Source organism: Pseudophryne corroboree, chromosome 3 (assembly GCF_028390025.1).
Source record: "Pseudophryne corroboree isolate aPseCor3 chromosome 3, aPseCor3.hap2, whole genome shotgun sequence".
Classification (NCBI taxonomy): Eukaryota; Metazoa; Chordata; class Amphibia; order Anura; family Myobatrachidae; genus Pseudophryne; species Pseudophryne corroboree.
The window spans coordinates 565742812-565768047 of record NC_086446.1 but is presented as its reverse complement, the minus strand read 5'-3'; the positions used below and the strand labels follow the sequence as shown (position 1 = coordinate 565768047).

General features: G+C 43.1%; 1 protein-coding gene across 1 annotated transcript; it reads right to left on the bottom strand.

Moving 5' to 3' along the window:
• Positions 1-438: 438 nt before the first annotated feature.
• Positions 439-25236, bottom strand: TMC8 (transmembrane channel like 8). Its single transcript, XM_063961291.1, has 16 exons — positions 25162-25236; positions 23577-23716; positions 21744-21892; positions 20332-20478; positions 19446-19510; positions 15393-15532; positions 14889-15036; positions 14635-14805; positions 14403-14554; positions 7499-7619; positions 7161-7258; positions 5931-6114; positions 5658-5788; positions 3728-3886; positions 1973-2051; positions 439-1167 (listed from the first exon to the last, which is right to left on the bottom strand). The coding sequence occupies exons 2-16, from the start codon at positions 23690-23692 to the stop codon at positions 1066-1068; spliced, it is 1962 nt and encodes a 653-aa protein (XP_063817361.1). The 5' UTR covers positions 23693-23716; positions 25162-25236; the 3' UTR covers positions 439-1065.

Here is a 25236-nt window from a genome sequence, read left to right as displayed (position 1 = left end):
TCCGTTGTGAATCAGAGCCACTGATTCCAATGAACATGTAACGAAAGAAAGGTGGAGGGCGCAGGTGTAAGTAAAAAGGTTTACAATTCCATTTATTAAGAAACAATGCTCACATACATCTCAGCTTTAATTGGTGAACTCAATCCTCCATACAATGGCCAAGTCTCGAAACCGCTCACTCCCGTACTCGCTCGTACGTTAGATCTCAAGAATCGCGGGTGCCGCTCGTTGTTTCACCGGGACCCAGACACCGTTCCAGCAGTACGTCGCTCGCTCCACAGGCCACGTACGAGCGAATACGGGAGTGAGCGGTTCCGAGACTTGGCCGTTGTATGGAGGATTGAGTTCACCAATTAAAGCTGAGATGTATGTGAGCATTGTTTCTTAATAAATGGAATTGTAAACCTTTTTACTTACACCTGCGCCCTCCACCTTTCTTTCGATATATATATATATATATATATATATATATATTATACCATAAAGAAATAAAAATATTTTTTTGGTTTGCCATGGGTGCCATCAACTGGAGTTACATCTTTGCTGTTAATATTCTTATTAGTCTTATTATAGGGTAAAGAACAATAACTAACAATAAAATGGAGTCTCTTCATGGAGGATGGAAAAGCTGTAACTATAACATAGTGTCCCTACCACTGCTATGGGGCCCGGAAGCACAGGGGCCCTGTCCCAAAGAAAGAATTAGTTCTTAAATACAGACTTACAATATAAGTTCAGATGAAATTTATCCAGTCATGTGATTTGAAAAGTAATGAGACTCATGTATCTATAATTCAGACTCATGTGCCAGACTATTGCAATTAGTTCTCTGCTCTATTAGATACTAACAAGAAATGGAGCACACACCGTGGTGGGTATGACTTTGTGTTGGTACATAGAAAGCCCAATTACAATTTTGCAATGAGGTCCAGACATTTCCATTAATGCCCTGGGAAGTTGTCCATATCAATTAGCAGCAAAGTGATGACTTTTCTGCTGCTGACTCAACCACAGACTCCATGAATTTCTGTAGTAACAGGTTGGAGGCTTTCACACGATTTCCAGTTAATCACAGTAGTCAGCTTCTAGCTGATGCTTTGCATTATGCTTCTGACGGTCCTGTTCCTCTCTCAGCCTTTGTACCAGAAATTTTTTATCTTCTATTTGCTGAGATGGAAAAAAAAAGAATGCATGAACTTTGTTTCACATAGTTTTTAAATGTATGCAAGTGGCGTATCTATAATGGGTGTAGGGGGTTCCACAGCGCACACACCCTGCACACCAGGGACATGCGGTGGGCTAAATGACACAGGAGGCACTGGCTGGCACCAGAGACAGATTTACACGCACAATATGAGCTAAAGGATAAATGTGGGCATTATACACAGGTGCAACAGTATAAACTCATGGAAATTTGGTGAGATTTGATCAGAGATGTGCTGAAAAGATAGGTAGGTAGGCACTGCCTCACCTGCCATAGACTTTTTACTCTAGAGTTTTGGCTATAAAAATGATTAAAATAATGCAAAGAATATATTTCTAACATATTCTTTGTATGTTTCATATAATTTATACAGTCAAAACTCTGGCACAAACGTTAGTATGACAGGAAAGGCTCTGCCTCACCACACCGCTGCACACATTCAATAAACTTATTCTGTGGTTGGCTGTGGCCACTTCTGAAGATATGAGAAATCCCCGGAAAAATGGCAGTGCCCTTTTCCCAGATTTATAGGAAAGCGCTGTAGACTCTGGCACAGAGGCAGAGTTTACCATGTGCATGCATTGGCATGAGGGGGAGGAGGGCCTGCTCAGACACTGCACGTGGGTCCCCTTCCTTCACATGATGCCCCTGATATATGCAGTAGATTTTCTGATTTTAATTATACAGACCTGACATATGTGACACCTAAACATACTGTATATGCAGTTTAAGCCCTCAGTGTCTCGGCAGAATTCAATCACTGCTTACATTTGACAAGAAGTCTTTCAGCCTCTCCACATCTTGTTCATTCTGTCGGACTCGGCAGACAAAGGAAGTGAGCATGAGACTATGAAAAAGAAAGAGGATTTGAAAACACCACGTGTAGATTAGTTTAATTATTTTTTGTTTATTAATTTACTTTCAGAGTGTGTCAGGATAGTAGTGATGACACAACAAGTGCCATAATTAGTAATAGGACCCTTTGCTTTGATATTGTATATGGTTAACCACTTAAGTGACAATTTGTTTTCCCAGAAATCGCTCAGAAATTGTTGTGTTTATTTTAATGAGTGAATTAGGTGAAGAACGTGAATTTAACCTTATCCAAAATGATTTTAGTTTAAAAAAAAATATATATTTTTTTTTAATATTTAAAAAAAATTTTTTTTTCTTTAAACATTGGAAAATCGGTCGACACCATCGGAAACATCACGGCCATCACAACTTCCGTTTTAACAGCAGGGACAGTGGCCAGGTACACGGGGGGCTTGGGGAGCCTGGTTTACACTTCCCCAGCCACTGGGTGGGGGGTCCTGCAATGCTGACCAATCAGCAATGCTCGGCAGCATGGCAAACACTGGGGGGAGGGTGCGGGGAGGCAGAGGGACATTCCAGTCCTTCTTAGAGCAGCAGCGGAGGGAAGTTTATCTTCCCTGCATCTGCAAACAGTGTGTATCTGACTGGTCACATCCTGTGCGACCAGTCAGATACAGCACTTGCTGGTGTAGTCGCATCTGATGCAACCATGCCAGGCAAGTGGTTAAATAACAGTCCCTGTATAACTGAGCTGTAATACTAAGCTAGATCCAATAAATATACTGTAATGCCCCCTCAAGATACTGAGTTGCCAGTAGAACATTAAATTCAAATCTGTCACATAAAAAAAATATTTCCCAAATTCTCTAGGCACAGTGACACCAAGGAAACAGCTGATTGATAAGAGATATACCCAGCATCAGGTGTAGTAGGAATGCCATAATAAAGAAAGATAGTTCTCTCCAATAATCATTTAGAGGTTTTCGCTTTCCACTTACCGAATTCCTACATCACTGACATTCTGCATCAGAAGTTTTGGCATGCATTGTAGCATGCACCGCTAAGCCCCGCCTCCTTCCCTGATTTGATCCTGTCAGACATTCCCCAGAGCAGGGAAGTTCATTGATGGGTGTAAACCATTGATGGTTGCTAGTTCATGCCATCTATGTTTACCATCAATGCCACAGCTGATAGTCAACCTTACCTGTCCGTAATGCATTGTCTTATTAAAGTAGTCCAGTGGTTCTCAAACTGTATGCCGTGGCACCCAGGGGTGCCTCGGGGTACTTACAGGGGTCCCATGGCATGGTGGTCCAGGACCAATTAAAATGATTTATGGTCAATGTAATAGGCAAAAGAAGTGCTGGTGGCTGTCAGTCACAAACTATATGACAAACAGAAGGGAATCCTGTCCCCCATCACACAAATGAGTCTAAGGATGATATATAAACACAATTTACTTAATTCAGTATTTCTTTCTAACTTCTGACCCAAGGGTGCCATGAAACAAATTCTGATACCCTAGGGCACCATAATTCAAAAACGTTTGGGAACCACTGTAGTAGTCCAATACCAATAACTACAGAACACCAGTACTAAGGCAGAATTAAAAGAGCTCCTGACAGTATTCTAGTAATATTTACAGTTTACTTTATATGTTACAGTGTACTTGCAATATTCATATAGTGGAGGCAGCCATTGACTTACCAAAGGGCAATGAGTAGGCAATAAGCACTGGTATCTGATGTCATGTAACCAAGGACTGTCAGTACTACAGGGGGCACTGCTGAGCGAGTACTGTTCTGTAGAGCCTCCCACGGAGTGTTGTAGTCAGTAAATACGCCACAGGAATGAGATGGGCGAACACTGCCGGTGTTTCCAAGTTGCATTTTAAGAAGCAGAAATTAAAATATTATTAATCAAATAATTGTTATGAGTTTCCCTATTTAAACTATACAGATATATTTTAATATATTTGCCCGACTTCTTACATAAATGTAAGAATATGAGAGCCACGCTCAAAATGTAACATTGCGGGAAAAGTATCAAACCTTCTAAAGAGTGGACAAGTGGATAAGTTGCCCATAGCAACCATAGCTAGCATTTATCAACTACAGCTCTATACAATGATAGGTAGAAGCTGATTGGATATTATGGGCAATTTAACTCTTTAGAAGGCTTTATACATTTTCCCCAATATCTATAATGTCTTCATAGAATTCGTTCAGAAATGTTTATTACATTTTAATATTGCTTAATGATTATTGCTCTTTTACTAAATGACATAAATTTATGTAATGTGCAATAGTCACTGCCGGCTCATAAATGTACTCAAGTACTGCTCAGTGGCTACTGCCCATTCAGTAACATACTGAGGTACTGCCCAGTGGTTACTGCCCATTCAGTAACATACTAAGGTACTGCCCAGTGACTACTGCCCATTCAGTAACATACTGAGGTACTGCCCAGTGGCTACTGCCCATTCAGTAAGATACTGAGGTACTGCCCAGTGGCTACTGCCCATTCAGTATCATACAGAGGTACTGCCCAATGGCTACTGCCCATTCAGTAACATACTGACTGAGGTACTGCCCAGTGGCTGCTGCCCATTCAGTAACATACTGAGGTACTGCCCAATGGCTACTGCCCATTCAGTAACATACTGAGGTACTGCCCATTCAATAACATACTGAGGTACTGCCCATTCAATAACATACTGAGGTACTGCCCAATAGGCACAGCCCAAACTACTGCCCATTCAGTAACATACCTATAATCTTCACCCATTTATTAACAGGTCCAAGTACTGCCCAGTGGCCAATGCCCATGTTGTAACACCCCATGTTCTGCATAATGACCACTACCCATTCACTAACACACCAATGCATTGCACAATAATCACGACCTATTTCCTAACAGGCTCACTGGCCAATGCCCACTCTATAACATAGATATTTATTACCCATTGGCCACTAACCAACCTCTGTACTGCCCAATGATCAGTGTACATCATTAAATGCCCCTATTTGCTCCTACTCTAAGTAATATGCGATAGCAGTTGTCTTTCTGATGGACACAATACCGACGGTCATAATCCCGACATGCAAATGACCGACAGTCAAAATACCAACATTCATTATACCAACATGTTTAAAATGCCGACATAGTCAGAATACCGACATTTGAAATGCAGACATGTCAAAATGCCGACATGCATTTTTAAGGAATTTTTGCCCAAAAACAGAGTTTTTCATACTTTACCATCCCAGTGGCCCTGGAGGGGGAATATAATAATGTGCCGAGCTCATCGAGGCACTGTGCCCGAAGCATGGTGAGCGCAGCGATTCATGTGAGGGGACGCGGTACACTTACATGGTGTCCATGTCGACCTATGTCGACATTGACACCAGAAAATCTCATGTCAGTATTTTTAAATGTCTGCATTTCAAATGTCCGTATTCTGACCGTGTCGGTATTTTGACTGTCAGGATTATGCCTGTCGATATTGTGTCCGTCGGTAAATCATACTGAACCCGTAATATGTAGCCACTGATCTGCCTGTATTACTTATTCATGTACATGTCTATAAATCTCTGTTGTCCCCACCAAGTACAGTGTGTTTTCTCTATTTTCTCACCTTGTCACTAGATATATCACAGGGAAAAAGACTGTCATCAGACCCAGCAGCAGGACAAAGTGAAACAAGATCCTCAAAGTTGATTCGCGAAATAATTTCTGGGAGACATCACACAGCTGATACAGGGAAAACTGTGGAACAAATAAAGCACAATGTTAAATGTGTTCTAATGACATGTCATTACACACATCTAAGGTCTACCATAGTTGTAGCATTTGCCCAACGTTAACTACTGAAAATACGCATTAACCTTCCAGGATTTGTCATTCTGACCTTTCTAATATAGAAAGTGATGAAAATGAAGATGAGGTTGAAGAGAGGCAGGAGGGGGGCATAGAACATCCCACCCCACACCAAGGTCTGACCATACACGGTGTCCAGCACATTCTGGGAAAGTTGGAACTGTTCCTTGCCAAGCCAGCGAACCACACGCCACTGGGACCTGGAAACCAGGATTCTGGAATATGAGTGAAAGCCAGAAGTCAACATAGGTCAATATAGGATGAGTGAGTTACATAGTGCAGACCTAATTATGTCCCACAATCAGGAATCATACATATCAATGCATCTACGCTGCTACCTAATCTGGAGTAACTTTATTTGAAGATAAAACTGTAAATTGTAATATTTGGAACTTTTGTGATTATTAATTGAACATTAAAATGAGATCTCTTAGAACTTTCCAGAGCCTGTACATTTTAGGGAATGGCATCTATGGACTTCTTTTTTTGCAAAATGTTGTTCCTTACGGCTTGCACATGCACATTTGGACTCCCAGATCATAAACCTGGAAGTATGTATAACACCAGGACATCGCTGCATCTGAAGAGCTGTCCTGGCAGGTAAGTATTCCAGCACATAGGTGATCTAAATGCCTGTATGAAAGTCAAATCGAAGTGGGATATTTCACTTTTTTTTTTTAATTAATGAATATTGGGGATAATTCAGACCTGATCGTAGATGTGCTAAATTTAGCACATTTACGATCAGTCACACAGACATGCGGGGGGACGCCCAGCACAGGGCTAGCCCGCCCCGCATTTCAGTCCCTGTCCCGTTGCACAAGTACAAAAGCATCGCACAGCGGCATTGCTTTTGTACTTCAGGAGTAGCTCCCAGCCAGTGCAGCTCCTGCGCGCTAGCAGGGAGCTACTCGTCGCTGCCCGGGCACGCCTGTGTTGCCAGGATCGTGCCCCCCTAAATGGCGGCTAAACGCCGCCAACCCGCCCCCTCCCGCCCAGCGACTGCCTCTGCCTGTCAATCAGGCAGAGGCGATCGCAGGGCTACGACAGCCATCGGCTGTCTGCCATGCGCCGGTGCACTGCGGCGCCGGTGCATGCGCAGTTCAGACCTGATTGCTGCTATGCGAAAACGCACAGCACCAATCAGGTCTGAATCAGCCCCATTGTTACATCCCGCCCTTTATCTTCACACCAACATGTACAGACAATGTAATCAAGTAGTGGAATGCTATGGAGCCAGAAAAGTATAAGTGCCTCCTACCTGCGGGGCAGTTGCAGGAATAAGAACACCATTAGCAGTTGAAGAAAGTGGAACATGGACAACTTGTAGAACTCTTGTCCCACTGATGTTTCCCAGCACTGAAAGGAAAGAAAAGTTCACATACAGTGTGAAGTAGATATTAACATAAAACAAAAACATGCAGATAAAAGGTACACAATTATCTACAATTCAGTTATAACCTGCAGCAATACCATTTTGAACCAGACACAACTCAGCATGACTTGTTCAGCCAAATGATTAATTATTACTGATAGATTTGTACACCCAGCAGTGCACTCATACATACTGTATCTCACACTGTTTATATGGAGCATCACCTGAAAATGTAAATTGTAGCCGCAGGTCTCACAAGGTGCACTGGAACCCCCCAAACACAGAATCTTCCTTCCCAGAGAAAAGAAGAAAATCACCAAGACACCAAGCCTGAGGAACACACACCTGTTCATGGGGAATTAAAACAGAAAAGTGACATCAACAAGTAGAGACAAGAGGAGTTGGTAAATAGACTTATTCTGGTGAAAAAAGCAAGAGAGAAAATAAGCAGTAAACAATGGCAGCTCCAGAGGTGGGGCTGCAGCGCAATCCAAATTTCAAATATGAGGGCCACATCAACTGCCAATGAGTAAGTTTGGGATGACAGTTGGTGGCATTTGGTGTGGCTTACTTATTTGAAAATTGGACTGCACCACAGACCCACCACTGGAGTCGCCACTGGGAGGGATGCATCAATCATCGCATTTTCAATGTGATGCATCCCGCCACTCACCGCATGCATATTGGCATTTACTAACGCTGTATGCATGAATAAAATCACAAACTACAGCTCTTGCAGTAAGAGCTGTCCTTTGTGATGATAGGACTTCCGGATTTATGACCCGGCGTCCTATCTGCGCAAGCTTCCGATGATGCCATGGGGGGTGCTCTCAGAGTGGCAGTGTGATAGAAGTCCATAGGCTTCTGAAGATGACATTGCCCACCACATCAAAGCCCCAGGACAGAACAGCTTTTGGGGCAGTATGTGCATGTCCTACTCCATTCAAGGTGGTGTATGGTACAGTACAGTGGAAATATTTTGCAGTTACTGGTACTTTTTGAGCTTACAGTACCAACACAGGCATCCAACTGCCGCCCCCAAACAAGTGCCGCCCCTAGGATACTGGGTTTCCTGTAAATAGTTACTGTTTTGCACTTGTTGAGTGGAGTATTTCAGTGGAGCCTGACTGAATAGTCACAATGACGTATCATCCACAGACCAGTCAAGGCTCCAGGGTGTAGCCAAAACTATGTGGGCCCCATAGCAATATTGCTTTCTTTGCAACAGTAGTTCATTTTATGCCCCATAGTAATGCCCTACTTCAGGCCTGGCCAAACCTGAGGCTCTCCAGCTGTTGTGAAACTATGCATCCCAGCATGCCTTGCTACAGTTTTAGCATTCCCTAATAACAAAACTGTGGCAGGGCATGCTGGGATGCATAATATGTAGTTCACAACAGCTGGAGAACCACAGGTTGACTAGGCCTACCTAGTTAATTTTATGTCCCATAGTAGTTCACCAGTTCATTGTATGCCCCATATGAGTACCCTAGTTTACAATATATCGCGCTGTAGTGCTGCCAGTACGTATTATGCCACACAGTACCCCCAAGTCACATTATGCCATACATTGTCCCCAGTAAAATTGTCACATTGTAGTGCCATTTGTTCATATTATTCCACATTGTAGTGGCTCCAGATCATTTTATGTCACATTGTAGTGCCACAAATTCATATTATGCCAGACTGTAGTGCCACCAGTTCATACAGTAAAACATATCAATGCCCCAATTTATATTATGCCATATTCCAGTGCCCCCTATTCATATTATGCCACATTACAGTGCCCCTGTTCATATTATGCCATACTACAGTGCCTCCAGTTACTATTGTGTCACATTACAGTGCCCCAGTTCATATTACTGTATATAACATGACAGTGCCATCCAGTTCATATTATACCACATTACAGTGCCCAGTTTAGACTATGCCACTTTAAAGACCCTTTACCACTATAACATCCACTACACACTTCGAATGTCACCCCATTTTGGCATGGCATTGGTTAGACCATATTGCTTAGCAGGCAATTCTGGGAACTTGTTAGACAACTATAGAACCTTGGTTCGGGGGCCCCAAAGCCTCTGGGCCCCATAGCAATGGCACCTCCTGTACACACTATAGCTATGCCCATGGACCAGTCCCCTGCTTGGTTTAGCTGCAATGTGTGGTCCTTTGCAAGGGTTGAGCTGCATGTAGTATAATGTCCAGGGGCGTGGGCCCCAACATTTTGAAGGGGCCCCTGTCCCAATGCTTTTAGAGACACATCTGTTAATTGTAGAGATGAGCGGGTTCGGATGTAACGCCAGAATTAACGCCAGTTCGGTTTTATCCGGATTTTTCTTATTGGCTATCCAAAACACTTGACGTCTATGAGCCAATAACATGCCGTTTTGAGAACCGAGTAAATCCGAATAAAACCGAACCCGCTCATCTCTAGTTAATTGTATGCCCAATAATAGTGCCTTAGTTCATTTTCTGAACCAAAGTAGTGCCTTAGCCTTATGCTCCATAGTAGTGCCCTAGTTCACATTATGTCACATTGTAGGGTTGCCAGTACACATAATGCAACACAGCACCCCCAATTCACATTAGGTAATACAGTTTTCCCAGTTCATATTATGTCACATTACAGTACCTAGTTCATATTATACCATACTATAGTGTCTCCAAGTCTTCAATGCATATAGTGCCACATAACAGTGCCCCAGTTCCAATGATGTAAGATTATAATGCCCTCAAGTTCATTTTATACCCCATTGCAATGAGCTGCTCCATTGACTCTGCCTACTATGCATATGTATATACGTATGATATAAATAAATATTTATATATATATATATATATATACAGTATATATATATATATATATATATACACATATATATATATATATACACTGTTCAAAAAATAAAGGGAACACTAAAATAACACATCCTAGATCTGAATGAATTAAATATTCTTATTAAATACTTTGTTCTTTACATAGTTGAATGTGCTGACAACAAAATCACACAAAAATTATCAATGGAAATCAAATTTATTAACCCATGGAGGTCTGGATTTGGAGTCACACTCAAAATTAAAGTGGAAAAACACACTACAGGCTGATCCAACTTTGATGTTATTGTCCTTAAAACAAGTCAAAATGAGGCTCAGTAGTGTGTGTGGCCTCCACGTGCCTGTATGACCTCCCTACAACGCCTGGGCATGCTCCTGATGAGGTGGCGGATGGTCTCCTGAGGGGTTCACTACGATATGCCGGCGGTCGGGCTCCCGGCGACCAGCATACCGGCGCCGGGAGCACGACCGCCGGCTTACCGACAGTGTGGCGAGTGCAAATGAGCCCCTTGCGGGCTCGCTGCGCTCGCCACGCTACGGGCATGATGCGCGCCGCGCTATTTTAATCTCCCTCCAGGGGGGTCGTGGACCTCCACGAGGGAGAATAAGTGTCGGTATGCCAGCTGTCGGGATCCCTGCGCTGGTATACTGTGCACCGGGATCCCGTCAGTCGGCATACTGAAGACCACCCCTCCTGAGGGATCTCCTCCCAGACCTGGACTAAAGCATCCGCCAACTCCTGGACAGTCTGTGGTGCAACGTGGCGTTGGTAGAAGGAGCGAGACATGATGTCCCAGATGTGCTCAATTGGATACAGGTCTGTGGAACGGGCGGGCCAGTCCATAGCATCAATGCCTTCATCTTGCAGGAACTTCTGACACACTCCAGCCACATGAGGTCTAGCAGTGTCTTGCATTAGGAGGAACCCAGGGCCAACCGCACCAGCATATGGTCTCATAAGGGGTCTGAGGATCTCATCTCGGTACCTAATGGCAGTCAATCTACCTCTGGCAAGCACATGGAGGGCTGTGCGGCCCCCCAAAGAAATGCCACCCCACACCATTACTGACCCACTGCCAAACCGGTCATGCTGGAGGATGTTGCAGGCAGCAGAACGTTCTCCTTGGCGTCTCCAAACTCTGTCACGTCTGTCACATGTGCTCAGTGACAACCTGCTTTCATCTGTGAAGAGCACAGGGCGCCAGTGGCGAATTTGCCAATCTTGGTGTTCTCTGGCAAATGCCAAACGTCCTGCACGGTGTTGGGTTGTAAGCACAACTCCCACCTGTGGACGTCGGGCCCTCATACCACCTTCATGGAGTCTGTTTCTGATCATTTGAGTAGACACATGCACATTTGTGGCTTGCTGGAGGTCATTTTGCAGGGCTCTGGCAGTGCTCCTCCTGTTCCTCCTTGCACAAAGGCGGAGGTAGCGGTCCTGCTGCTGGGTTGTTGCCCTCCTACGACCTCCTCCACGTCTCCTGATGTACTGGCCTGTCTCCTGGTAGCGCCTCCATGCTCTGGACACTACGCTGACAGAAACAGCAAACCTTCTTGCCACAGCTCGCATTGATGTGCCATCCTGGATGAGCTGCACTACCTGAGCCACTTGTGTGGGTTGTAGACTCTGTCTCATGCTACCACTAGAGTGAAAGCGCCACCAGCTTTCAAAAGTGACCAAAACATCAGCCAGATAGCATAGGAGCTGAGAAGTGGTCTGTGGTCACCACCTGCAGAACAACTCCTTTATTGGGGGGTGTCTTGCTAATTGCCTATAATTCCCACCTGTTGTTCCATTTGCACAACAGCATGTGAAATTGATTGTCAATCAGTGTTGCTTCCTAAGTGGACAGTTTGATTTCACAGAAGTATGATTGACTTGGAGATACATTGTGTTGTTTAAGTGTTCCCTTTATTGTTTTGAGCAGTGTGTATATATATATATATATATATAGAGAGAGAGAGAGAGAGAGTGAGAGAGATTACGCCCTGACGGGTCCGCTGCTTCCCGTGTTCGTGGTATCTAAGCGCACATTGCATGGTCTGGCGACAGCGTTTCCTAGCAACGGCTGCTGGGAGCATGGCCGCAGACAGGGAACGCTATACTTCCCAGCTGTATTTGATTGATTATGTTGCAAGTGAGTCTATTTGTCTGATTTACCTCAGGTATATATTTGGGCTATTCACAGTGTATCACTTGCTCATGGTTAAGGTGTGGATTTACACACCGAAACGGCCGTCGAGCCGGATGCACACCGTGCAGGAGGATCCAAACACTTCTTGGCTAAGTAACAGTATGCTAATATGCACTTTGCCAACATTATTGTTATGAATTGATCTCCTGTTTTTTCATGCACAATGCACTTTATGGAATCTTCTTTGGAACCATGAGAGTCTCATAAAAGACATCTTTGGATGTTGCTGGTTTTTGCTCTATATTTTTTTGTCAACGTTTATAAAACCTGGCACTCCATGTTGGTGGATGTTGTAGCGGGTGCCACTTGTCTCATTCTCTTTCGCTCTCACTCTCTCTCTCTATTATATATATATATATATATATATATATATATATATGGTGTGCAGTCAGCTTACCGATAGTCGGTATCCCGGCTGTCAAAATACCGCCATTGGGATCCCGACAGGGCCACCATATCGCCGCCGGTATACTTGCAATGTAGGTGATTCCCCCTCTATGGGTGTCCACAACACCCATAGAGGAGCCCGCCATGTTGCAAGCGCAACGTGGCGAGTGCAGCGAGCCCGCATGGAGCTTTGCTGCACTCACCCCTCTGCCGGCATTCCGACGCTCGGGATGCCGATGTCGGGATCCTGATGTTCGGCACCCCGGCAGGCGGTATCTCATACCAATACCATATATATACTGTATATATATATATATCATATTTGCTGTGGTCCCTCTTTGTTACATCTTGGAGATATATAATATTTGCTGATACCCCCGAAAATAATGGGGATATGCTGCAAATATACTTAAACAAATAAACCCCTGTGTCAGTGTCACACATCATGACAATCCAAATGTACAGTACGTGATCGTGAACATATAAAAGAGACGCCATGAGCCTTTTCTCTGTCTAGTGACTCCTAGTCCTATCCCAATTTCTACCAGTACACTGCAGTAGGCCAGCAATAGGGACCATCCGTTTCCGAGAGCAATAGCAGCCTCCATAGGTTTCTACGGGGGGCTGCTGTGTTGCCGAATTTCCAATGCAAAGCATTCCGGAGCTTGGCCCGGCATGCTAATGCTATCTTCAGATGGTGGTAGCCTATAGTAGCCTATGTGCTACCTTCACAAGTTTATTTTCAGGAAAGTGATCCTGAACCAATGACGGACAATAAAAAGTTAAAGTGCAAACACGGATAAATAAAAAGCAATATATACAGGACCTGATTCTGACTAGCATAAAGGATGGGATGTATGAATAAAGCAGTAAACCTGAGATATGCAGCAGATATCAGACATATCTGCTGCGGATCGCCGACAAAGCAGTCCCCATAGAATTCTGTGGGGTTGCGATGTACTCAAACGCATCAAGCTCCAGAAAGCATAATTTAACAGAGCTTTTGCCCAATAGGCAATACCATGCGCATTAGGACTTCTGCGTTATAAACCCTGAAGTCACTTCTTTTCCAGATGAACTCTATCGGAAGTACTTATAATGCATATCACTGCTAAAAACATGCCATTATGTAAGTGAATAGGGGTGGGATGTATCACAATCAAAATGTGATACACAAAATATCCCACCCATAATGAGAATGCAATTGTGTAATAATAACAATAATAATAATAATAAAAATAATAATACTGTATGTATCTATGCTCTCTCACTACAATCGGTAGCTGTAATCACTATTAATGGCACTTACACCTACCGTATGTTAGCTGCAGAAGATGTGACTAAATATGGCATACACAATCCAGAATAAGTCACACCTCTGGCTACATGCCTATGGGATTATGGTTTTACCCGCAATTGCCAGGTAACATCCATTCAGCTGTCAAGAAGCATGCGACTCAGAAATGCTCGTAGCTGCTGTAAGATGAGCATGTCGGCTGCGGCACGTGCACAGTTTGTGACAAATAGCTAGATGTGGCCGCATTTGGATTTACATGCAACTCAGAGTCAGGCCTACAATATATACTGGTTAGAGTTTGTTGAAGAACACAACTAGAAGCATGGAAAGGAGGAGATATGAATGGTAAAGAAAATACAAACACAATGAAGAACAGAAGAATGTTTAGCAGTTTTTCCGGTTATTCACCTGATCAAAGTTAGGGTTATCTCCGCTCTAGGCGACATACCCTCAAATCTCACAAGAAGCATGAAAAGATGTGGCAGGATCAGTAGGACCAGGGAGATGACAATAGGGACAAGATACTGTATCACCAAGCTGAGGGCTGGCCCTGCTGGTCTCTGAAGAACAGACTTACATTTAGAGATCAAGCAGTACTTAGGGAAGACCATAGACATTTGGAAGATAATATTGTACTCGCCTCTTGATAATCTTGTGATATGCCAGTCGCCAGGTAAATGGAATAGAAGCTTCCACCAATCAATGCCAGGATAATGCAGTTCAGAATTACACTAAGGATAATAACACGCACCCTTTTACCCAGAGACTGCTCAGCGATCTCCCAATACCAGCGTTTCTCTGCCAGGTCAGACTGTGAGGAGGGAAGGTATCAGGATAGAAGACAAAACATGACATTCTGGAAGCATACTGTAACACATACAAAGCAAGGCATACCTTGAGGTCATTGCTGAGGCTCTGTTGCTTCAGGATAGATGTCCCTGACCCTCGCACGCAGAAATCCCAACCTGAAAACACCTTGCTGCTGATGGGGGTCTTGTAGTCCCGACTCCGCACCCGCCTTTGCGTTATACCTTTTATTAGGCTAAGGGTTAAGAGTCAAGATTAGAGAGCTAGAAGATATAGATATGGACATAGCCCTGACTGGATTCATCGAAATCTTACACTTTACAGAACATAAAGGAACCTTGCCAGAATCTAAAGAAGCAAAAAGAGGATGAATCTAAATGCTTCTCACACCTTAGGTTAGAATTAACTATGATTTCTGCTGGTTTGGGTGCTGCATGCAGAGAAAAAGGGAAACCAGCATAATATCCCACACGTGGTATGGAATATGGTAGGGTTAATGGAAAGTACCAGTTATATTTAATAAATACATTGGTGGCTCAGATTGACAACTACTGGAAAATAATGCAGTAAGCTTTGACTTTAGGCTCTTACCACTGCAAGAGGCCAAGGCCGCAGATCAGCAGGAAAATAAGGGGAGTAAGCAGGTAGGCAAGACGGATATTGAACCAGGAGCCTTGTACTGTCATGTCAGTGTAATGTCCATAGAAAAGAAAAGTGTGTTCCATTATGCCCTGAAAATTGATTAAATACAGGATGGACAAAGATATGATACATTACACAAAACTACAGAGTTCTACTTAAATACACAAAAACTCAGTTAAAATCAGCATTATATGATTATACCTCACATGAGGTAGCACTAAGCCATGGTGACAAGGGGAATTATTCAGGTTTGTTAGCAAGTTTGAACACACCCCACCCAAATCTAAATCTCTCTGCACATGTTACATTTGCCCACCTGCAATGCACATGCTTTTGCCCATTAGTGTGCTTTTTTGGTTTGCTGACAAATCTGAATAAGTCCCAATGTTAGGTGCCTGCAGCACTTAGGGCCTGATAAAGAGTTGTATGCAATGCTGATATTTACAGATTTCAGCGATTATCATCTGACTGTGCACGCGTCAAGGAATTGTAGTGAATTTTAGTTTCTTTGCAAATCGATTGACAGTCTGGGACTGTTTGGAGCAGGTAATGTGGAGCAAAAAACGCAGGCGTTTCTTGACCATTTTCGGGATGTGTCTCAGCTGACATCTGTGATCTCGTATGCAGAAAAGAGGGCACCAGCATCTCCATTCCAGCAGCCATACTGCGCAACAATAAGGTTACTTAGATGCTCAATTATCGAAGGATCTGCGACTGCCGCTGCGTGTTTGTACGCAGTTGCTTGGATCTGCAAAGCCTCCAGTGGACATCTCAATATTTTTCCAGATGGCTACAGCAATAGCATATTTTTACATATCTGCTGCATACGGGATCGTAGCTGTGAATGCATTACTGCACATCTCTGAATCTGGCCCTAAGTGCTTGTTTGAGTCATGCATGACACTTCAGCTGTCCTAATAGACATGAAACATTAGTTACACAACGTGTTCTTAGCTAGCATAATCATGGTGAACAGACATGAAAGCTGCCACACATGGTCAGATCCTGTCATTTAACCAGACCAATGGATGACTAGATCATAGGCCTTTAGTGTTTGGGGACCCTGTGCATTGCAACGATTGTATACACATGCAGACTGCATTCAGTGGCTGATCAGAATGATGTTGGATGAATGTAACAGAAAAATACAGAATTCAATTTAAGATATGCTGTAAAGGGTGTAAAAGTGCATACACAGTTGCCGAGAAAGTAAACGACATCGCTTATTTTCACCCTTCCTGTGCAACGTTGGTTACTTTCTCGGCAAGTGTGTGTGCCGCCGCCGACCAGCCCTGCGAGTCGTTAACGAACCTTTCTGTTGGTCGTGAATGCAGCTCAATTTGGACTGTCGTCCAAGAGCTGCCTGCATGGCCCGGACGCGGCGTGACGTCACTGAGCGATACGGACGTCATATTGCTCAGTGTGTACGCACTGCCGCCGAACGCCCGGCCCGGGATGGGGAAACACTAGGCGACGTCGCTCATAGGTGGGGCCGTCTTTTCATATGGGCTCAATGGGCTCTTGCCCAAGGGTCCTAGGAGTATAAGGGCCCTAGGCTGATAGCTGAGGGTCCCCTCTTTCCAGGGGTACCAGATTTTTGAAAATCGGCCCTAGGGAACCAGAGATATCTGACTTCAAAGCAGTGGTCCCCATCCAAGCCTGTTAATTGCTCTTCCCAGACAGATATCTCGGGCTCTGTATTAACTTAGAGGTTTTCTGAGGGTACGTTTCAAAAGCTGAGACTCTTCACTTTTGGTGGACACTAGCAGCTTGTCTCTAATATGCCCAGAACCAGAGATATCACCCTTCAAGCAGCTGGCCCCTGCTCCAGCTCCACACGCCCAATATGCAGTTTTATATATTTGTTGGTGGATTGCTCTGGCTCCTGAACTCTGATCTCCAAGTCCCCAGTACCTCCTGAAAGGTGAGACACTCTAATTTTTTACCCCTTTGAAAGCTAAGAAATCAATTTCCAAGAACTTGAGATATCTGCAGTCAAGCACGCTGCTCTCTCACCAGAAAATGATGAAAATTAAGCCCACTCCACTATCGACCCCTCCCTTACGTAATTTAACACCCCCTACCACTCTGGAAGTCATGTACCTGGGACCCTTCATTCAACCCAATGCCACCTTCTACAGTGTAGTGTTCTCCCTCCCACCCCATCTCCCACCATCTGTGCAGTAAAGAAAAAATTAGCAGAAGTTAGTGCTCCAGGGCCTCCATGCTGAGCGGAAGATAGAACACCCCCTACCGCCCGCGGGACATCAAAGCTGCCGCTGATAGCACCCCTACCGCTGGAGGATGGGTAGGGGCCCCAGTGTATTGCTGTGCCCGGGGGCCCACACTGCTGTTAAGACGGCTCTGTTAATAACCTTATTGGTTTCAAGGAACTCCTGTATTCTATCCCTTAAAATAACTTCTAGTACTTTCCCCACTATGGATGTAAGACTTAGTGGTATATAATAACCTGGTTCAGATTTACTTTACTCTTTTTAAATATCAGCACTCCTTCGGTATATGCCAGTATTGGGGACCGTGCCTGATGTAAGTGAGTCATTGAAAATCAAATATAGGGGTCTTGCTAATTCGGAGTGGAGCTCCATGAGAACCCTTGGGATTTAGCAGTGGGACATTATCATTGCTGAAGTTATACGTCAATCCCGCCATCTGGTCCTCTCTTGTGAATACAGATGATAAAAACTTGTTTAATTTATCCGCTATGTCATTGTCATCTTTGATTAGGATGCCCAACTTGCCTTTTAAAGGACCTATACTCTTTTTCTTTAATCTTTGCTGTTAATGTATTTAAAAAAACTTTGGGGTTTGATTTACTTTCCTTTGCTATTAGCTTTTCCGTTTCTATTTTAGACGCTCTGATTTATTTTTTGCATTACAATCCTTATAGTACTGGAATGACTCCGCTTTCCCGTCCGTTTTATACTTTATGAATGCTCGCTTCTTTTTGGACATTGGTTCTTTAATCTTATTGTTAAGCCACATTGGTTTGGAATTATTACTTCTTCGTTTGCAGCCCATGGGAATGAATTTACTAGTGTAAGTATAGAGAGCAGCGTTTTTAATACATCCCATTTCTCTGTGGTATTCTTGCCTTGAAACAAAATTTCACAGTCAATGTCTCTTAACCACTTGCCTGGCATAGTCGCATCAGGATGCGACCAGTCAGATAAACAGTGTTAGAAGCGGCAGGGAAGGGAAACTTCCCACCGCTGCTGCTATCAGAGGGACCGGAAGGTCCCTCTGCCTTCCAGCACCCAGCCTCCAGTGTTGCCGTGCTGCCGATCATTGCTGATCGGTCAGTACAGCAGGATCCCCCACCCCCAGTGGCTGCAGACAATAGCAGACGCTGGTAAGTGTAAATCATCGCCCCCGAGCCTCCCCGTGTACCTGGCAGCTGGCCGGGCTCTAAAACCTAAAGTCGCGATGGTTGCAATGTTACCGATGTTCCGATGGTCACAATGTTCCCGATCAATGTTCTGATGTTTGAAAGAAAAATGTATATTTTTTTTACTAAATTTTTTTTTCTTTTTTTTTAACTAAAATCATTTTGGATAGGGTTAAATTCATGTTCTTTACTTAAATTACTTATTAAAAAACAAAAAAAATTCTGAGCGGTTTTTAGGGGAAAAAATTGTCTGTAAGTGGTTAAAGCTTCCCTCATCATGTCAAAGTTAGCTTTGCTAAAGTTTAGAGTCTTAGTTGAGCCTGCATAGTGCTGCTTGTGAAAACTGATATTGAATGTGGCCATATTGTGGTCGCTGTTTACCATGCGCTTTCCTACTATTATATTTGATATCAATTCCCCATTGTTTATTACAACCAGGTCTAAGTGTAACTCCAGTTGGGCAGGAAGTAAACTGAATGGTTAAAAACAATTCTCTGTGAAGCAGTGTGTAATTCAGTGGATCTCTATCAATACAGATTAATAATGCTCTTCTGAAGGTGGTAGGAGGTCAGGAAATTATTTTGTGTAGTACTCACTTCTCCTGTGAATATGTCGAGCACAGCACTTTGTTTCTGAGAGGTTGAGGAGTTTCCACAAGATACTGATGAGAATATATTGGAGCATATCAACAGAATGAGGGTAAGGGATTATTATTACATTTTATTTACAAGGTGACACAAGAAGTTTGCAGCGCCGAACATATGGCACACATTATAACAATACAGGGTACACAGAAGTAAACATTACAGTAACTGAAAAACAGAGCACAAGTTATAATTAGTGCCACAATTCTCAGTACACAACACAGCTGAGATGTAAGGAAGCAAAGGAGTAATCGGGGTACTACTAGGTGCGGGCAGCCGTTGGAAGAGATTAATGGTTACGAGCGAGAGGAGATGTGGGTATAGACGGTCGCTGAGTCGGAGAGAGCTGTAAGAGAAGAGGACTATGAGAACAGGAGGGAAGAGGGTCCTGGCTCCAAGGAGCTTACAATCTAGGGGGAGGGGGGAGACAGAAAGATGACATGAGGCGCGAGAAAGCAGGATAGTGGCCTGATGGCAGGAGGTACTGCAGGCAAGGCAGAGATAGCTAAGGCATGAGACAGCGGCCTCAAGACTAGGTTATGCGTTGGAAGGGTACACTATGATGAACAGATGGGTTTTCAGTGCCCATTGGAAGCTTTGCAAGGTTGAGGAGACTCTAATAGAATGAAGGAACTCGTTCCAGTGAAGGGGGACAGCAGCTGCAAAATCTGGGATTTGCACATGGGATGCAGTGACCAGAGTAAAGGAGAGGTGACGGTCAATGGCCAACCAGAGAGGGCGGGAGGGAGTATGGTACACACAAAATAAAAACATTAACAACAGTAACTTCATTTTCTAGATCAAAGTATTTTTGCATATACAAATGTACAACACCTACCAAAATAGCCCTGTCTGTGTTCAGACTGGTTGAGAAACATAATGGGGAAGATGACAAATCCAGTGGTAAGGATGAGGGATGCAAAGTTCAACAACAGCAAGAGACGAAGAAATGAGAAATAGGAGCTAATGCTGGAGCCAAACCTCCCTGGAACATGATATGAAAACAAACATGCATTGGAGATTAATTGGCAGATACTACTATATTTATCATGTGACACCCCAAACCTATAATGACAGTATTTCTCAAACTGACCACACATCTAACTATTGGTAATAAATAGGCCCAGCAATGCACAGTGATTGTGATGTGTTATGAAAAACAGATTGGCTTTCACCAGGCAAAACAATCCATTAGTACATATGTAAAGTCATTGGCTACCCTCTGAAGGCAGGAAATGTTAATGTGATGACCAAATGATATCAGGATTTCCCATGTGGCCTGCCATATCTGCTTCTTGGTACAGTACTGTCATGTTTAACACTACATTTCTCATATATATTCAACAGAATGCCCCATTGTTGTGATTAGAATGACTTGGACATGTCATGGTTGAAGGGTAATCGTGCCACAATTCTCAGTACACAACACAGCTGAAATGTAAGGAAGCAAAGGAGTAATCGGGGTACTACTAGGTGCGAGCAGCCGTTTGAAGAGATTAAGCAAGCTAGAAGCAGGGCTGTGACAAATGAGTTCCAATGTATAGGTCGACAGTCATTTGGTTGACCCCATATGTCGACATGCATTATGTTAACAGGGTTAAAAGGTCAACATGGTCAAAAGGTCAACAGGTAAAAGGTAGACAGTGCTTATGATTGACAGGTACAAAAGGTCGACGTGACACTGGTTGACACAGAAATGGTCGACACAAGTTTTTTTGTGTTTTTTCCAACATCTGCTTGATTTACTATCCACGTAGATTATGATTGGGAATAGTCACGTTCCCTGTAGCGTGGCGAGCAAAGCATGGTGAGTGAAGTGAGGCCACGAGTGTATACGTTTCCCCTAATTGTACTTAGATATGGTTAAACATACAAAATGACACCCAAAAAAAATAAAAAAACTTATGTCAACCTTTTTTGTATTGACCATTTTCATGTCGACCTTTTGTACCTGTCGTCCATACCCACTATCTACCTTTTGCCTGTCTACCGTTTGATGCTGTTGAACTAATGCATGTCAACCATAAAGGGTCGACCTAATGGCTGTCTATGTAGACATGGTTAGTCAACTGTGAGACAGAATAACTCCCTATTAAAGCATCCAGCATCCATTCAGCAGAGAAGGCTGGGAAAAAACCCTTTAAAATGCTTGCACGGTGTGCAAAAGTTACAGTAAACCCACAATATTTAATGTATAGCATAAGAAACATTTCCAGTGCTACCTTTTTACAATATTGCTTATTTTCTCACCTCTGATGGCAATTAGTGTTTTCTGCCACAATTTAACCTTTACCAGGAGATAGAGTCCTTTGATCCAGGCTGTCCGCAGACAGAAACAGTGCTTAGGAGTCCATAATATCCAGAAACTATCTCTGTTGTCTCTGGTCTGTCTTAGCTCCCTATGAAAAACATTCAGTAATTATGACCCATCTCTCCAAGCCGTCAGACTACTGCCAGCATTATCACCCATTAAAAGTCAGATAATGGTAACATTATATAGAACATATTATAGTGCATTATTGCATGGTTGGTAAGCCAGATTATGTTCTTGATATGTGAACAGAGGAGAGATGAACACTTATATAAGAGATTATTGAGTTGTACATGGCTATTGAGTGCACATGCTCATTGTAAAATAGAACAGGGTAAAACAGAGCAAAGTCCTATTTTCCCATGTTCTCGAGCTGCCTTCCTCCGTTAAAAGACAGCCATGTGCACTGCATGATCGCCTCTTCATAAGATCAGTGATCTCTACGTGCATATCTGTAGCTCTTTCATTCACAAGTCAGAAGTGGAATGGAGGACAGCTAGAAGTAATGTTTGTTTGCACTAGTGCTCATGTAAATTATGCTTAGGAATCTGCCCCATATACTACTTATATCTCTTTTTGGGGTAAACCTGATAAATTAATTACAAGATTCCATATTCGACTGGAAAAAAGAATAGCCAAAAAACATGAGCTATTTCTGTGTCTGGATAATGGGGGTCATTCCGAGTTGTTCGCTCGCAAGCGGATTTTAGCAGATTTGCTCATGCTAAGCCGCCGCCTACTGGGAGTGAATCTTAGCATCTTAAAATTGCGAACGATGTATTCGCAATATTGCGATTACACACCTCGTAGCAGTTTCTGAGTAGCTCCAGACTTACTCGGCATCTGCGATCATTTCACTGCTTGTCGTTCCTGGTTTGACGTCACAAACACACCCAGCGTTCGCACAGACACTCCCCCGTTTCTCCAGCCACTCCTGCGTTTTTTCCGGAAACGGTAGCGTTTTTTCCCTCACGCCCATAAAACGGCCTGTTTCCGCCCAGTAACACCCATTTCCTGTCAATCACATTACGTTCGCCAGAACGATGAAAAAGCCGTGAGTAAAAATCCTAACTGCATAGCAAATTTACTTGGCGCAGTCGCAGTGCGGACATTGCGCATGCGCATTAGGCGGAAAATCGCTGCGATGCGAAGATTTTTACCGAGCGAACAACTCGGAATGACCCCCATTATTTTATAACATTTACACCGAGAAACTGAAGTATAGCCTACGGATGTGTGAGAGCAGTTCAAATAGCAATGCAGTAAAATTAGCAATAACTAATTAAATTAATTATAAAAGTAGTAAATAATTACTATAATAATATAGAACATGAAAAATATATTGAAGTGTGTCCAAATGTGCTACAAATGTGTAGCTCGAATCATGGAACTGGCATTTAATGCAAGGTTTGTGTTCTCAATGTGACTGCAATGTCAGTAAATCATACTACTGAAGTAACAGGACAGTTATTAGGCATAGCAGACAAAGCTGTCAGTGGATGGCTGCTATATGTCTGTCTATCTGCCAATTGCACTAACAAACTGCAAAACCAGAAGTACTCCGTCCCTTGACCGGAGTGATGAATAGTCACCTATTGCCTGCTTTTGCCACTAACAATTGTTGGCAAATTGAGCAATGATCCAGTCATTTCAATATCCAATGTTATAGAGTCTTGCCTTCTCACCATCCTTTACAATGCTTTTAAAAGGCTATTAGATATGTAATGAATGTGGAAATGGGATCATATGGGGTCTTGGCATTATACACTCACCTCAGTCTGCGCTTATCTTTCATGGGTAAAGGCATATCCCGAAGGTCACTATACTTGGCCTTTGACCACCACCATGTGTCTGATGAATTCCACGTCCCAGAATGTTCCTCAGTCATTTCACAGCTGTATCATACAGATTCCTGCGTATAACAATACAGTCCACAACTATTATCACTGGTAATTAGAGCTTTTCTGACAATTGTAAATTGCTGGTTCACAAAAAGATTGTAGCAATTTTTACTAGACAGGGACTATTTATTATTGCAAACTTCACAATTGCGGAATAATCAAGGAAAGTGCAACAAAGACAGTCACAATTATTAGTGCAATCTTTTATAGCACAGATATAATCTGTGTTACTGACAATAGTTACAAATGAAAAGAAGATGAGAAGTTCCTATTGATCAGAGCCTACTAAGGGAATGAGCTATGGGTCTTTGGGAAATGATGTAGTGGCTCTGCAATATATTTATCATAAAGATATGACCAGTAGATTGGACAAAACTAGGAAAAGCGCAATTTAATTAGGTTGAAGTTGTAGCGAAAAAGTAAACAATACTTATGTGACTTGCCCAATGGAACCGTGGTTTCCAGATGGTAGGTGGACAGCATATAGGTTGACAGTCATTAGGTCAAACCCATATGGTTGACATGCATTAGGTCAACAGGGTCAAAAGGTCGATAGAGGCAAAAGGTGAAAAGGTAAAAGGTAGACAGTTGGTAAGATCGACAGGTACAAAAGGTCGGCAGATGAAAGGTCAACATGCATTAAGGTTGACATGTACAAAAGGTCGATAGGTTCAAAAGGTTGACATGACAATGGTTGACACCTATTCCCAATTGTAGTCCACATGGATAGTAAATCAAGCAAAAGTAAAAAATAAATTGTGTTGACTATGTGTCGACCATTGTCACGTCAATCTTTTGGCCCTGTTGACCTTTTGTACTTGTCGATCTTGCCAACCGTCTAGCTTGTCCCTGTCAACCTTTTGACCCCATCGACCTAATGCATGTCGACCATATGGGTTTGACCTAATGACTGTCTACCTAGACACTGTCGCTCTTGTATACCACACCTGGGAACTGCAGAGCACATCTATCTCAACAACAAGGCATTTGCGTGCACAAGCTGGATGTAATAAACAGAGAGTTCCTTCAATAGCACATTTCAGTTCAATGGGGAAATGTCCTGGTTTTCAATATTTTGAATTCTTTGTATTCTTACATACTGAATGCAATTATCAGTGTACGTTCTTATTCTATGGTCTTACACATTTACAGTTGCTGATCAAGTGCACTCAAAATGCAAATAAATAACATTTTAAACAAGTTAAAAAACGATACATAAGTGGGGTTATCATCCTCAAATGTCTTCTGAGACTGTGTCACACATGTTGTGCAGAGATGCATCCGCTTAGTGCCAAAATGTCAACTGTAAATCATTCTAACTGTGGGTGTACTATGTTATGCCAGTATAGTGTATCCTGTACACAAGTTGTAAGGCTTGACCTGTCCAGTAATGCCTCGGAAACCTGGTTTTATAGTATGCTGCATAAACGTTACTGACTGCTTTACGCTCCCCTACCTTGTTTAGCCGTTTTCGGTACCTCTCCCTTCTGTTTACACTTGTGTGTTCGGCAGGTTGAAGGCAAGGGAGAGA

What these genes read in the sequence shown, in the direction of transcription:
- TMC8 (XM_063961291.1), bottom strand. Translation starts at nt 23,692, where the DNA reads ATGACTGAGGAACATTCTGGGACGTGGAATTCATCAGACACATGGTGG. An exon ending in GGCCTTGGCCTCTTGCAGTG is followed by an intron (nt 15,037 to 15,392) that starts GTAAGAGCCTAA and finishes CTTAACCCTTAG; the next exon opens with CCTAATAAAAGGTATAACGC. An exon ending in GCCTCAGCAATGACCTCAAG is followed by an intron (nt 14,806 to 14,888) that starts GTATGCCTTGCT and finishes CCCTCCTCACAG; the next exon opens with TCTGACCTGGCAGAGAAACG.